The sequence below is a fragment of the Cygnus atratus genome, chromosome 8 (genome assembly GCF_013377495.2).
Source record: "Cygnus atratus isolate AKBS03 ecotype Queensland, Australia chromosome 8, CAtr_DNAZoo_HiC_assembly, whole genome shotgun sequence".
NCBI classification, from domain to species: Eukaryota; Metazoa; Chordata; class Aves; order Anseriformes; family Anatidae; genus Cygnus; species Cygnus atratus.
Window position 1 is genome coordinate 27,410,562 of NC_066369.1, and position 14,062 is coordinate 27,424,623.

The 14,062-nt window shown below is 56.1% G+C and overlaps 1 protein-coding gene across 1 annotated transcript; it reads right to left on the minus strand.

The window, feature by feature from the left end:
* Positions 1-5,886: 5,886 nt before the first annotated feature.
* Positions 5,887-10,019, minus strand: CDCP2 (CUB domain containing protein 2). Its single transcript, XM_035537471.1, is given in 7 exon segments — positions 5,887-6,201; positions 6,328-6,506; positions 8,022-8,375; positions 8,850-9,188; positions 9,263-9,617; positions 9,619-9,654; positions 9,993-10,019. Coding segments are annotated over 7 exon segments (1,605 nt in total).
* Between the last annotated feature and the right edge of the window lie 4,043 nt (positions 10,020-14,062).

Below are 14,062 nucleotides of genomic sequence, written 5' to 3' on the forward strand. Positions count from 1 at the left end.
ATGAGTGTCTTAGGTTTTGCTTCCAGAGCTGCAATGCCATGACCTGCAGTGTTTATTTTCAGCTTTCTGTTCCTGGTGCTGGGCTGTGTTTTCTATATTTAGGTAACGTGTGAGAAGCAAAAATGTGGGAAATGAGGAACTGCTGGTCCTCGTGAAAGCCAGAGCAGAGAAGTTTCCCACACAGCTCAGGTACACCAGTAGAACTTTGGCCTGTCTATGCTGTGCTGTGCACTGGATTGCAAAACACATCTAGTGGAGAGTAAGGAATCACCCAAACGGATACCGCTCAACCTGCGTGCAGGTAGCAGCAGCCAGCACTTGCTGTCTGAAAGCGAACTGCTCTACAGCAGGGACAGTTCTTCTGAGAACAACTCAACAAAATCCGCTTTTGTTTTTACAAGTTTGCTCTGGGAGCCCACTGTGACAGGGGGAAGGGATGGGGATGCTTTTCTCCCTTAATAGTAAACAGTCCTGTGGAAGGGATACCATTCACAACAGCACTGTAAAATTTAAAAACAAGGTCAATGTGGACATCAGCAAGGGCCCACCATGGCCTAGAGTACTTTCTTTGCAAAACCTGATTGCATCTCAGCCTGTGCACGTTAGCTTTTGAAGTGGTGCAAGCCACCAGAGATACCAGCTGTCAGCAGGCCTGCCTGGCATCCGTTTGCTGTAACCTCACAAGCTGCCCAAACAGTGCAGTCACAGCGCTTTCCCCAGCCCACAGGCGGCGCGGAACAACTTGGAGATGCACCTGAACTCTTCTGCTCCACGCAAACTACACGCTCCGTCTCTTCTACGCCATCAGACTTTGTTTTGGGTATAAGCAAAGTCCTACCAGGCCCATCTCTTTCAGGTGACTTTATCACGTCCTCTCCTGGTCCCTGATACCTCTCTTTTCCGAACAGACTTCAGGGAAGAGAGATTTTGTTGTTGCTCGATCTATTTTGGATGGATGTCTTTCAGCTCTTTGAAGCACACATTGCAGAGAAGAGTTTTTGGCCTCATTCTCAGTATGTACCAAATATTTTTCTTTTGGGAATTAACTGCAGGGGTGCAGTTGCTGCATGCCAGAAAACACATCTAAATTTCCTCTATTTAAGGGCTAATACTTTTACAACTTGTTTTCTAAGGGACCTAGGCATATAGCTCTGGGTCCAGCTCTTGCCACCTGATGTTGAAGCTAGCAGGAACATTTGGGATGAAGATTCGCAGGCTGAGCATTGCATACAACTGACTGAAGGAACTGGAAGAGATCTCCAAGGGCTGGGCTTGAGACTTGCAGCACAGGGGGAAACGCAGAGAACAAGGAAATGGTGTAAGGACAAAACCAGGAAGGAAGGTGGGGGAAAAAGACAAAACCTGAGAAGAAAAAGCAATAGGCCAAAACAGGGCTTTATTTTCTCAAAGAGTGATGCTGAGTGTGATGAAGGGATGCTCAGTACCTCGGTACTCAGCAGCTAAGTTTTAAATTACTCTATAAAGACCAGATTTGCCCTCTTTGTTGGAAGTTGGCTGTTGGAAGTGAGCTGATGGGTTTGAGTGCCCTGTGCCACGTCCCTGTGCCAGCAGCACTGACGAGCCACGGTGCAGGGACACGTGGGGCCTGCAGGACTGTCCCCAGCTTGGTTTCTCCCACCGCAAGGGTCACACATCCAGCTGGGGGGCAAAAAGGCCCCTCGGGCATCCTGGGGTTGGGTCTCACTGATCTGGGTGTGCACGTCTGCTTTCGCCTCTGGTTTTACTCTGTGGCTGTTGTGTGGTGGCAGCCGCAGGGTGCCAGGAAGACACTTGACAAAGGCAGGGACTCCACAAGCTCCTGTCTTCACGCTGGGGAAACCCTTTCAGGTTAAAAGGAAGGATGGAAGATCTGATCGGTGGCTCTCTTGGGCTGTGTTTCCCTGGCGCGGTGCCTTTGAAGTAGCTGGTGCCTTTTTACAGGGGGAGCATTAAACCAAGGAGACACCCAATCTGGAGAAAAGGCACTTCTTTTTTTCCCCTTTTCCTACCAGATTAAGCACAGCCCACACACTCCTTTCAGCACAAGAGTACACGAAGCTGAGGGATCTGTAGAGTCCTGCTGCACCGAGCAGAAAGAAGGGAAGCCCTTCCCGGAGGTGAGCAGCAATCCCCATCAGCAGGCGGGGCGAAGGAGGGCTTCATCCCGCTGCAAATTGCTTGGGCGAGAGAAGAAGGGAGTAGAGGAGACCTCCCCGTCCTTCCTGAAAGAGAGCACACAGCGCCTCAGCGTTTTTCATCTTTCAAGAGGCTCTTCAAAGGTTTCTCCACAAAGAACCCAAACTTTCAGATCTCCTTTGCTGGCAGCCCAGCAATGCGAAGGGTTTGCTCGGCTGGTGGCTGGCCCTGGGCTGAGAGGTGTTCAGCCAAGGAGCAGCCCCAGATGTCTTCGCACAGCCCCCCTGTGCCCCTTCCCTGATGAAGGGGAACCGCAGCCCCCTGCTGCACCCACCTCCCTCTGCAGTATTGCAGCTCTCGTGGTGGGGGCAGACACAATTTGGCTCACGGAGCCGACAAAGAGCTGCAAGAGCCTGGCCAGGTGGCTCCCGATACCCCAGTGCCGGGTTACGAGGGCAGCAGGGGAAACTGAGGCGTGGAGGTGCTCCGGCAGGCTGAGGGGTGCAAAGAGGGGAAGCCCATGCCAGGGTTACGCTGCAATTAATGATGCTCTAATTCTGCTCGCAGTCCACTGAACGACATCTACAATCGCTGTCAATTAGGCTAGATTATGGGATAATCCCTGCTAATTACATATTATTACATACCGAGCAGTTATCTCCCTATAAAGGGTGCCCCTATGATGGACAAACGCTCTTCTTTTAACACAGCCAGCCCAGATGGCAAAACCCTTTTTCCTGCAGCCAATATTTTGCCTCAGCTGAAACGCTCATACTGCAAACACCGCGCTCTTGTCCTGGATGGCAGGAGGAAGAAGAGGGTGGCCGTGAGGGGCAGGGCCAGCCTGAGAGGGGAGGCAGGGGCAGCCTCAAAGCCAGACCCCGCAGACCTGCCATGCTGCCAGGGCTGGGAGTGAACACCCCAAGGGCTGTGCTGCAGCAGGGAGCCCTGCCAGCCCCCAGGGACACTCGGGCAAGGCTGTTGGCAGCTCAGGGTTTGGGGTAACTTGTAAGGTGATGCCATCCTTTGAGCATAACTGCTCCCCACGTTCCCCAAATGCCCCGTTTCACCTCTACACACCAAAACCCCCAGGGAGCATGGGGGGAGGACGACCTTGCTGTCCCCAGGGGCGCGACGGCCGGGAAATGGGAGCAATCGCTGCTTAAAATAAACCGGGAAACAACAACTCCCAGTAAACACTGTCGTTGCATTTTTAATTGTCCATATGCTTGATCCATTATGTCTCCCCAGCTGGCGGGGCTGATGACGGCTGCCTCCTCATCTGTGCTGCCGAGGGTCTCCGGCGCGTACCTGCATCCACAAGGTAACAGGGCAGGTAACCAGGAGCACGGTGCTGGGGTTGGCTGTGTCCCTGCGCTGTGCCCACCTCTACCCCGGTGTGCTCAGGGAAGCTGGCATTAAACACCCCCCCAAAAACCTCCCTGGGAGCAGCAAGCAAGGAGGTGTGAGTCTACCAGCTCCCTGTGCCGCCGCCCCGGGGCAGTCGCTATTAAATGAAATGTAGAGGCTTGCTCGAGGAGGGGATGCAGGTTTGGGCGGGGAGAGCGGATTAGAGGAGCAGAGCTGCCTCATTCCTGGCATTCTTGGAGAAAGGAAAAAATAAGATAAAGAGTGAAAGCGGGTTCAGAGCCAGACTTCACGGCCCCTGCACGGGACATCAGCTCACCGGGGCTGCCGGTGTTACAAACCCCGGTGTCCTGGATAACCCCAAACGTGTCCTGCACAGGGAACACCAGCATCTGCTCAGTATTTTGGAGCTGTTGCCTCTAAGGAGCATCTCTTCCCCGAGGCAGACAGTGCTGCTGCATACCGTGGCACGCTCCCAGCCACAGGGCATGCTTGATGGGAAGGAGAAACAGCTCTGCCGAGGGACCCTCTGCAGCAGCGGGGTCTGTGCCCAGCACCAGCATCCCAGGCACCGCTGGGCTCACCAAGGAAAAAGCTCTTGCTGGGTATTTCACAGAGTAAACCGCCAAAGAGGGGTTGCCTGCTAAGGGGGGAGCACCCAGCCAGTGCTCAGAGAGTTTTCTTTCTTTCTGCAGCCACCAAGCCTACAAACATTGTGTTTTTACCTTGAAAGAAAGGCGAGAATCAGCAGAATCTCACTGCGCCCCTCAGGCCACATAAATCCCCGGCAAGCAGAATGTGCGACACATCTGCTTGAGAAAGCATTGGGACGGCGTTAGCTTTTATGGCCGGGTTAGCGTGCAAACCTGGACCTTATAAACCACCCCTGGAAGGAGATGGACGGGGCACCAGCTATCAACTGCGCCCCGGCTGCTGACCTTGTGTGCAGCATGCCCAGCATTCAGAGCCACAATAAAAGGTGGAACAAATCCCTGTGATTATCCAACATCTCTCATCCTGGGACTCGCCGTCTCCCGTCACGCTCGGCAGCTCAGTGAGCACCATGTGCACAGAGCCCCATTGACGGCGAGAGGTTGTCCGAGGCCAGGAGGGTGGCAGGGAGCCCAGCCTGTGCTCCGGCCCCGCGCCTTGACTGGCTACAAGGGGCTTTTGTCCAGCCTGGGAAGTGCCAGCACGGTGACCTGCCCCGTCCCGGGGACAGGGAGGGGACGTGCCAGCGGTGCTGCCCGCAGCCGGGTCCTGTGTGCAGGGGCAGGCGGTGCTGGGGCCGGTCCTGCACCGTGCCTCTGGGAGGGGGACATGGGTGGTTTATCACCGGTGGCTGGCTGTGGCTAAAAACTGGTGGCCAAAAGTCCCTTCCCGGCCTCTGCCACCACTTTTGCCACCCAGGACACCTCGGGTGGTCTCCATCCTGTCCCTGTTTTGCTGCAGGACAGGAAGAAGACCTTTCCCAACCTTTCTTACACCAAAAATCCCAAGGAGAGAGTGATGCTGAGCAGGCACCGGCAGCATCCATCCCTCACCGAGGGGTCGGTATAAAGCAGAGGGAGCCAACCTTTCTGTGCTTTCTTTAGATGCCGCTTCCCCAGGTGCTCAGCAATACCTGCCCCTGGGTTTAGGTGTGAGGGGCACGCTGCTCTTCTGGGCATGCTGGGAAGGAGGAAAGCACAGAGGAAAGGACAGATTGCTCTCATTTTCTCCAGCCTTTGGGTGGCTGAAGCGTTCAGGTAAGCCCTGTGAGAAGACGACACGTGGAGAAGCAGTGGGGAGCTCAAGGACACGAGATGAGCACGTCTCATCACATGCCCACCGCTCAGACACTGCATATGGGCACTGGAGACACCTCCCCGAAGCACCTACGTGCGCTGCACCCATCGCTACGTGCCAAGGGGAGACGTTGGCGTCTGCAGCCGCCTCCAGCACGGATCCATGGCACCCACACAAGCACGGATGGGAGCACGGAAAATATTTGTTGGAAATATTGCTATATTTGGGGGTAGTCTATACGTTCAAGAATTCAGCGAGAAATAATTGACAGGATTATTTGCAGCCATCGGCAAACAACGTTACTTTCCCGAAAGTAGCGGCACCAGAGGGAAAATAAATGGAAGCAGGTGCGGGAAGAGTTACGGAGCACGAGAAGTGCATTCCTGAGCCAAATGGACAGATTGAGAGACAGAGGAAAACCGATGGGGAAGGGAAGTGGCTGCCTATTGCCCAGATCCCTCAGGCACGGGGAGGAGGTGGAGGCTGGGCTCGGGCTCCGTTTCGGGGCCTCCATCTCAGCAGCTGCGTTAGCGCTAAGCCTAGGCCAAGGGAGAATTTTGGGGAGCATTTCCGAGCTGAGCAGGGACGAGTTCACTACAGCAGCACGAGCCCAACCACAGCGATGACCATGAGGAGCCCGGCCAGGATGCAGATGCTGATGAAGACGATGTCGCTGGTGTCCTGGCTCTTGGCCTCGCGGGCGTCCGCCCCTCCTGCCTCCCGCTGCTGGTCCTCCACCAGGTTTTCAGCCTGGCTCAGCCTGTGCGGGCTGGGGCCGGCGATGAGGGTGACCGTGGCTTCCTTCCTCTTCGGCTCGCACTGCACCTCGTACTGGTGGATGTCCTCCCGGTCGCCCGCCGAGAAGTCGATGTAGAGTGTGCTGACGATGATGTTGGTGTTGTTTCGTCTCTGCAAGACAAGGGTTGCGGCTCCTCAGGGCTCAGCTCCACGGGGGCAGCTCCAAGCAGCCGCTGAGAGGGACCAGGGCTAACCCCTGCCCAGCTGGCTTTAAGGGAAGGTTTGCCAAACCTTTACCTGGGACTCAGTGCCGCAGGTGTCGAAGCGGGTATGTATCTTGAAGCTCGAGCCGACCACGTGGGCTGCACAGGAGGGCATCCCCAAATAAATCTTGTTCCTCTCCAGCTGGGCCAGGGCCCGCATGGGGATCTGGATGTGGAAGTCGGTCCGCGTGCAGCTGACGTTCATGGGCACAACTATTTGGGCAGAAAAACAAGACATGGGTGAGGCATTGCTGGCATTTCCCCAGCTGTGCCACCTACAGCGACCACTGCAACTCGGCCCAGAGCCACCATTGCTGTCCCCGCGACACACGGAGCTGGTGGTGGCACTGGGGCTGGCGGGGACATCAGCCTCACGGCTTTGTTGTGCCTCGTGTGGTACCCAGCACTCCTGCCAATTTGATCGAGGCAATTAAATGAATTTTCAGGGAAAAAAAGAGCTACACCTGTAATGCAGAAAGTGTTATTTGATACGAAACACAGCCCCTCTCCATCACTCTCCCCCTGGCACCCTGTGTAGCCCCTTGGGGTGCAGAAAGCAAGCAGTGCAGGGAAGGCAGTAGGGAGGAAAATGCCCCACTCCTTTAAGGTTAATCCTCGCTGAGTTTGAACCAAGCACTTGGGCAGTATGAATTATTGAATTATTCCAACTCCCTCTGAATCTTGGCCTTACGAAACTGGTAAGATGCAATAAAATCAATATGAAAAAACAGTGTCACTTTGCTACACTCAGTGCATTATAAAACCATTAGAAGATTTACCAAATAACTAAAGTGCATTAGATCAAGAGGAGAAGGAGGAGAAAATGGATCCTCTCTCCCAGCGTGAAGGCTTTCATTCAAACGGCCGTAAATCACACACGCCCTGCCCAACTCACTTCGTGGGCCCAGACAAAAGGGAAATATTTGCATGGACTAAGAGCAGTGGAAGCTGAGATGCCCCTTTTTTACATTTCCATGGTCCTGGGGATGATATGTAGCCCTGCTGGGTGCCTGGTACAAGCTCTCTCCCTCTCAGGCTGTAGAGGCCTAGGGGAAAACTCCATCCCCTCTCTGACTCCCACAGCCGTGTACTCCAGAATCCCTCCTGATCAGATGATGTACGGTTCTGCTGCTGAAGGATAACAGCTTGAGCACCTGGCTCAGCCACCATGGCTCCTGTGCCGCCGTGCGAGCAGCTCCGCAGGGCCATGGGCAGGATGCTGTGCCCAGGTCTGCCCATGGATGCCAAGGCTGCTCCTCTGCTCCATGGACCCGAGGCTCATCCTGCACTGAGGGCAGGCATGAATCATCCCCGACACGTGGGTCAGCTCAGATGTAATTATCCTGAAATACAGCGAACGCTATAAATTCGCTGGCTTTTGCGGAGGCCGACAAATCTCTGCACAGCATTCCTCCTGCCTTCCACCGCTTCGGGTGCGCTGGCTGGGAGACGGGGCTCAAATGCAGTGGGAATGAGCCCGTGGGGCCAGTGGGGTCCTGCCCCTCCTGTGCTGCTCATGTTGGAGGAGAAAACAACAAAAATTTCCACCCGTGGCTGTGCCATGCAGGGCACTTGGTGGCCTTCCAGCAAGCGGACATGCGATGGCACAGCCACAAAGTGACTGGTGTTAATGCTGGCACCTGAGTGCTTGGCCACCTCCCCTAGTGCTTCCATCCCCTAAAAGTCCCCCTGGCTCCTGCACCCCGCTGGGAGGAGCGGACGCCTTACCTCCGACGTAGGCGAGGGAGAAGCCCCTCTTGGCCATGCTGCGGTCCGTGTGGAGCACCAGCAGCAGCCGATGGCTGCGGGAGGTGACGGGCGCTGGGCTGTCGCGTCCGCACCACGTCCCCAGCAGCGAGGCGTTCTCGGCCCCACCGTCGAAGGCAGACAGGCGGTCGTAGTCGCAGCCGCCGGTCAGGCTGCTCTGGGCCTCCAGCTCCAGGTCCAAGAAGAAGATTTTGATGCGGTAGCCTGGGGGCAGCTGGATGCTCCACTGGCACTGGAGGTTGTTGGGGTAGAAGCTGGGGTACTGAGGGCTGGAGAAATTCCCCTTGATGGCGGTGTAGACTTCCTGGCACTCTCCTGCTTGGGGAAAAAGAAAGGAAAGCTGAAGTCTCCTGGCTGCTGAGCACTCATTTTATTGCTAAAGCCTGTCCTACTCTCCACATTACTGCTCCTCAGCCTTGTGGCTGGCCAATGTCCACCCATGAGTTTTGGGGGAGGGCAGCATCTGAGGTAGCTGAGGCCATGGGCAGTGTCCTACAGGGGCAGACAGGGGGGACACAACCCATGGCACATCACAAGCAATAAAAGTGCAGCTCTTGTTTGAGAGAAAGAGAAGCTAAGGCCTGGAAGAGATATAACGAAGCTATTTGTTTTGCATCATGGTCTATAACTGCCACCATCACCTCATGAGGTTTCCCCAAAGATCTCCATCCCAGTATCATCTCCTTGAGCTGCTGCGGGAGGGAAGGCACCGCAAACCACCACCCCTTTCCCACATCCCAACCTCCCCCTCCCCACCCCCTTTCCCCCAGCCCCCCCCAAGCCCCGCACCCGAGTAGAAATGGGCCTTGAAGCCCCTTCCCACGATGTTGAAGTCCGACTTGAAGAGGACGAGGAGGTGCCGGGTGGAGGAGACGGTGCGGGGCGGCCAGGCGCTGCCGCAGTAGCGACCCAGGCGGGGGGCGGTGGCGGTGGGGCCGTCGAAGAGGGCCACGTAGTCGAAGCCGCAGCCCTGGCCGCCCTCCACCTGGAAGTCGGCGAAGACCAGGGTGATGGGGCCGCCGGCTGCCCCGATGCTCCAGCGGCACTCGGCGTCGTTGGGGTAGCTCTCTGGGTACCGCGGGCTGGTGATCTCCCCGGACAGCCCTATCAGCTGCCCACCGCAGGCATCTGAGACACAGAAACTGAGGTCAGAGGGAGGACGGATGGACGGATGGATGGACACACCTGCCATCCCCCACTACCTTTGCGGTAGGCGGCGGCAAAGCCTCGCTTGGCCACGTGCCGGTCAGAGCGGAAGACGACGGCCATGACGTGCCAGGCAGAGGCGAAGGGCGGCGGGGCGCTGTGGCCACAGAAGGTGCCCAGGAGGTTGCCCTGGTCGCGGGTGGCCCCGTTGTAGACCTGGAGGTAGTCGTAGGCGCAGGCGGCGTGGTACTCCAGCTCGAAGTGGCTGAAGGAGAGCAGGACGGAGGAGCCCTCGGCCACCACAATCAGCCACGTGCACTCTGTCTCATAGGGGTATGGCCCTGGGAAGTTGGGGCTGGAGAAGTTGCCGGAGGGTGCTGAGAGCACCCCTCCACATTTGATGCCTGGGTGGCAGGAGAGAGGGGTGGGAGGCAGATGTGACACCCCCCTTTCAGGAAAACCCTTAAAGGATGATGTCTGGGCAGTGGGACAGGGTGCGCAGCATCAGCTCCATCCCACCACCAGTGCTGCCAAAACACAGGGCTCACCCAGCCCTGAGAAGATGTCTCAAAGGAGACCTGGAGGACACGTGTCCTCCCCGCTGCCTTTTGTCCCTCCATGTAAACCCCTTCTTCCCTCCACCCCAGCCCTGCTGAGTGGTGCCCTCCCACACGAAGCCATGTCCATGAGCTTGTCCTGCTGGTCGCAGCCCTACAGCTCGGTGCCTGCTTCTGTCTCTTGATGGGGAAAAGAAGGTAGAGTTAGTTTCAACAGAGCCGTGGTTACCTCCCAGCTGGTTTCCAGCAGCCCCATCCCTGGTCCTGTGCCTGTGGGGAAACCTCAGCATCCTCTGGACAAGAGGCGCACCCCAGGCTCCCAGTTAGGGGATTTAGGGAGAGATGGCTAAATGTGGGGTCAGCCCGCCGGCTGCTCAGCCCTTCCGCTTTTAGCTGTCCACTGATGTTTTCCCTGATTATAAAGGTGATATTGGTGAATTCGGGCTCAGAGATGTACGGGTGAAGGGCTCAACCCAAAGCTCAGCCATCGCGCGCTGCCGTTCACTGCGACCTCCTGGCGAGGGTGGGTACCTCGGAGGTGCACGGTGCTGTGTTGTGAGCAGTTCTGGTGTGCACACGTGTGTGAGCAGGAGTGGCAATGTTGGTGGATCCGCCACCGCCTTGCTAATTACCGGGGAGAGGCGACTCAGCAGTATGGGGCTGTACTAAAGGACTGACGTTATTGAACTAAACTTCCAGAAGGGAAGCCCGCAGGAGTGGGGGGAGCAGATGTGGCGCAGGCAGCCGTGTAGTTAGGGACTCGGTGCCTGGGGAGCTTTGTGTTTTGAGGAGGGATGCTGCCAGTTAGCGAGCTGCTGGGCTGAGCTGTCCCGCTGGCCCCTCAATTACTGTGCTGTGTGCTGAACCCGTTCTGCATTCAAGGGGCACGTTGTACAGATAACAGGCAGGTTTACCACATACACCGCAACTTATATGTGTATATATACACATCTATATGTGTGTGGGTATATATACATATATATATAGGTGTGTGCAACTCCACGAGCTAACAAACCCTTCAGCAACGTGCCTGTAACTGCAGTAGGATGATCCCTACCTGCAATCTTCAATAAAACCAACGTGATGCAGCAAACCAAGTGCACACCCGTCTCACGCGCTTGCACACGCCTGGGTGGTTCCTGGGCTGGATCCTTCCCCCGGCCAGCCCCGGTGTCCCCATGGTGTTCAGGCTCTTACCTGTGCTGGGGGCCACCCCGAGCGCCCCACAGAGTAGGGCCAGTGCTGCCAGGCAGCCCGTGCCCCCACACCCCATCCTCCTTGCACGGGCAGCGCTCCCGTCACCGGTGCCCGAGCATCCCTCCAGAGCTGTCTGTCCGGGAGGGAAAAAAATAAATACGGGGAGAAATAAATAAAAAGCAGGAGGACTGCAGAATTAATAGCGGAATGAATAATTCAACGCTTGTTTGAATTAAGAGCGGCAAGGTAACTTGATCTATTCCTCCCTTCCTTCACTCAGTTTTAATGATCTGGATCAAATGTCCCAAGGATTTACACCATACCAGATACCTTGTCAATACACTACATTTAGAAGAGATATTAATGTTTCAGATATGGTGTATAACGGCAGTAAGTCTGGGCTGACAATATGCCCTTAAGGGGCCATGAAAATAATTTAGTTCGCCAGGCAAGACAGCGAACCAAAATGGGAATTTCAGACTCACCACGGAAAAGTACCTCAGGAATTAACGTGATTTATACTGCGGCACTCGCTGCACAAAGCCAACTGTTGATAAAAGCTGGAGAAACACCACGAGTGCTCTGGCCCCGCTTCGGGTGCCCGGCCACATCTTGGAGGTGCGATGCTGCAGCACCAGACCTCGTCATCCTGCAGTGGATGGAGGGCAGAAGACGCAAACCTCCCGGCATCGGGCTTTTCACAGCCTGCCCGGGAGCAAAAAGACTTCACAGCCCACTCTTGGATGAGTGCTGGGGAGGAAAAAGCCACAAAGGCCTCAGCAAGTAAAGGAAGGTGCGGGAGAGACCTGTGCTTCTAGAAGTCACCTTCAGAGCAGTGGGGAAAGAAGCAGCAAGTAGCTCTAAATCTCAGCCGGGGAGGCAAGTTGTGTTTATTAATTAAGCAATGAGGATCGATGCCTGAGACATTTCCTGTGGATTAATGATGGGCTGGGAGGAGCCGATGGCCTGAGGTGCCGCTGAGGACCATTAACACCAACTGGCCATTAATCGCCAGGAAGTGCTCTGTGCCAGGGTCATTAAGTGCCTGCATATATTTATGGGTAATAACAACAACAATAACATTTGTCCGGGCTCTCTGCCCCATGCCTGGCCTCACTGGAGCCATGCTGGTGAGCACCAGGAGCACGTCCCACAGACTGCATGTGGATGGAGATGCCCAGTGGTGCCGGCTGATTGCGCTCCAGCTGCCCGGTGTGCCCGGTGTGCTGCCTGAGCCACAGCCATGAGGGTCTGAGAGCAGCCCTCCCAGCCATGGTCCCCTGGAAGCAGGGACAGTGTGCTCCTGGCTTCTCCTTCGCTGCGACGTGGCCGTCCTCGCCGTGGCCCCATCGCCAGCATCACCCACCTTCCTCCAGCCCACCCATTGCTGTCCTCAGCACAGCATCCAGCACACCCACACCTACACGGCCGCTCTCCTCTAAGCCTCCAGCTGCTCTCAGCCGTCCTGCTCCGTGCCGTGGTACCCCCCAGAAAACAGGAGGATGGGGCTGTGCAGTGCATCACAGCAGCTGTGACCCCATCCCGGGGGATGGCATCCATCAGCCTCAGGCACATTCACCCTCTCCTGACCTGGGGATGGCAATTCCCCGGCTGGGCCCGAGCCCAGGCAGCGCCATCCGTCAGCCAGCAGAGCGGGCTGGAGGGCAGAGGGGCCGAGGGAAGGCCGAGGAGCAGCAATAACCCTGACGAGGAGCCAGGCAGGGCCTGCAGCACGCAGCTCTTGCCAGAGGTGCTCTGGCTCAGCCCAGGGTGCCTTGGCTCGGGCCAGAGACACTGCGGGGTTTTTTTTGAGGCGTGCTGTACCGGGGCTCCCTGAATTCCTCGGCGGGCAAATCTATAAATCATGAGTCAAAAAGGCATTTGATTCATTTAAATAGAAAGGGTGTGATCAGGGCTGCGAGACTTCAGAGAAGATCAAAGGTTTAAACACGGTCCCCAGGAGGAACAGGAATTATTTAGGCAGGAAATAATGAGATGAAATTAAGAAGGTATTTAGGCTGCCCACGAGGAAGAAGAAAGAAAGCAAAGTGAAGCCGCTCTCCCCAGCGGAGCCGTGGGGGCCTCCGGGGGTGGCCGGTCCCCGTGCCCCTTGCTGGGGTGGCCGGGGCACCTGAGCCTCCTGCCAGCACCCAGCAGGACACGCAGCGGCCACCCTGACCTCCGAAGGGAAGGAAACCTCTCCTCTTCCTGCCATGGGGCACAGCTTTCCCATCCCGTGTACCTTGTGGTGGCAGAGGGGACCCGCAGCACGCTGACATCCAGCCTGAAAAATGACAAAAGGAGAGAGGGGGAAGGGAGAGAGAAGGGCAGAAAATGCAGAACAAAGTGCCGGGGGCTGTTTAAAGGCCCCTTCAAGTTCACCCTGCCAAGGACATCGCCTCCCCTACAGAGAATTTCTCGCAGGGACCCCTGTCCCCTCTGGCGTGGCGAGCGGGGCTGCCGGCTCAGCATGCGTCGCCTCCTCCCGCTCCCCTGCAGTCTGCCTTTGCAGGATTGCAACCCGCAGCATTCACAGCTTGCTCCGTCTCTCACCACCCTCCCTTTTAGCCACGAACAAAGACAGGAGGCTTCGCGGCAGAATGGCCAGACCAGCTGGGTAGGGTTTAACCATCGTGGCCCATATGTGCTGAAATACCCAGACATATTGGGGTTGCGCTTAAAGGAACAGTCCCAGCTTTTGCTCGGAAATTCGTCGCTTTCCCAAAGCAAGCACCAAGTTTTACCTCGGGCCTTTGCAAAAAAAGGCTTTGTGGATTTGTAGCAAAATCTCAGAAAGGCAGAGTGTTTAAAGCAAGAGCGAGGTTTTCAGAGTATGTGATATCTGAGGAAAATACTTTGTGTTCCTAGCTAGGGACAAAGCAGGGAGAGCAACTCCTTATTTTATCAGCCTGCTGCTGCACAGAAGCACCTCTGCTTCAGAGTGGCTTATAGTGGCTGAAACGTGGTTTGGATGGGAGCTGAGAGTTTGTCTTGGATTTAATGTGGGCAACTTTATGGCATCTGCTTGTGTTAAAGCCAGAACCCATTCTGGGTTAAGGGAACAGCTTTCCTGCAAGCCCTTGCTCTGATGAAGTCAGCATA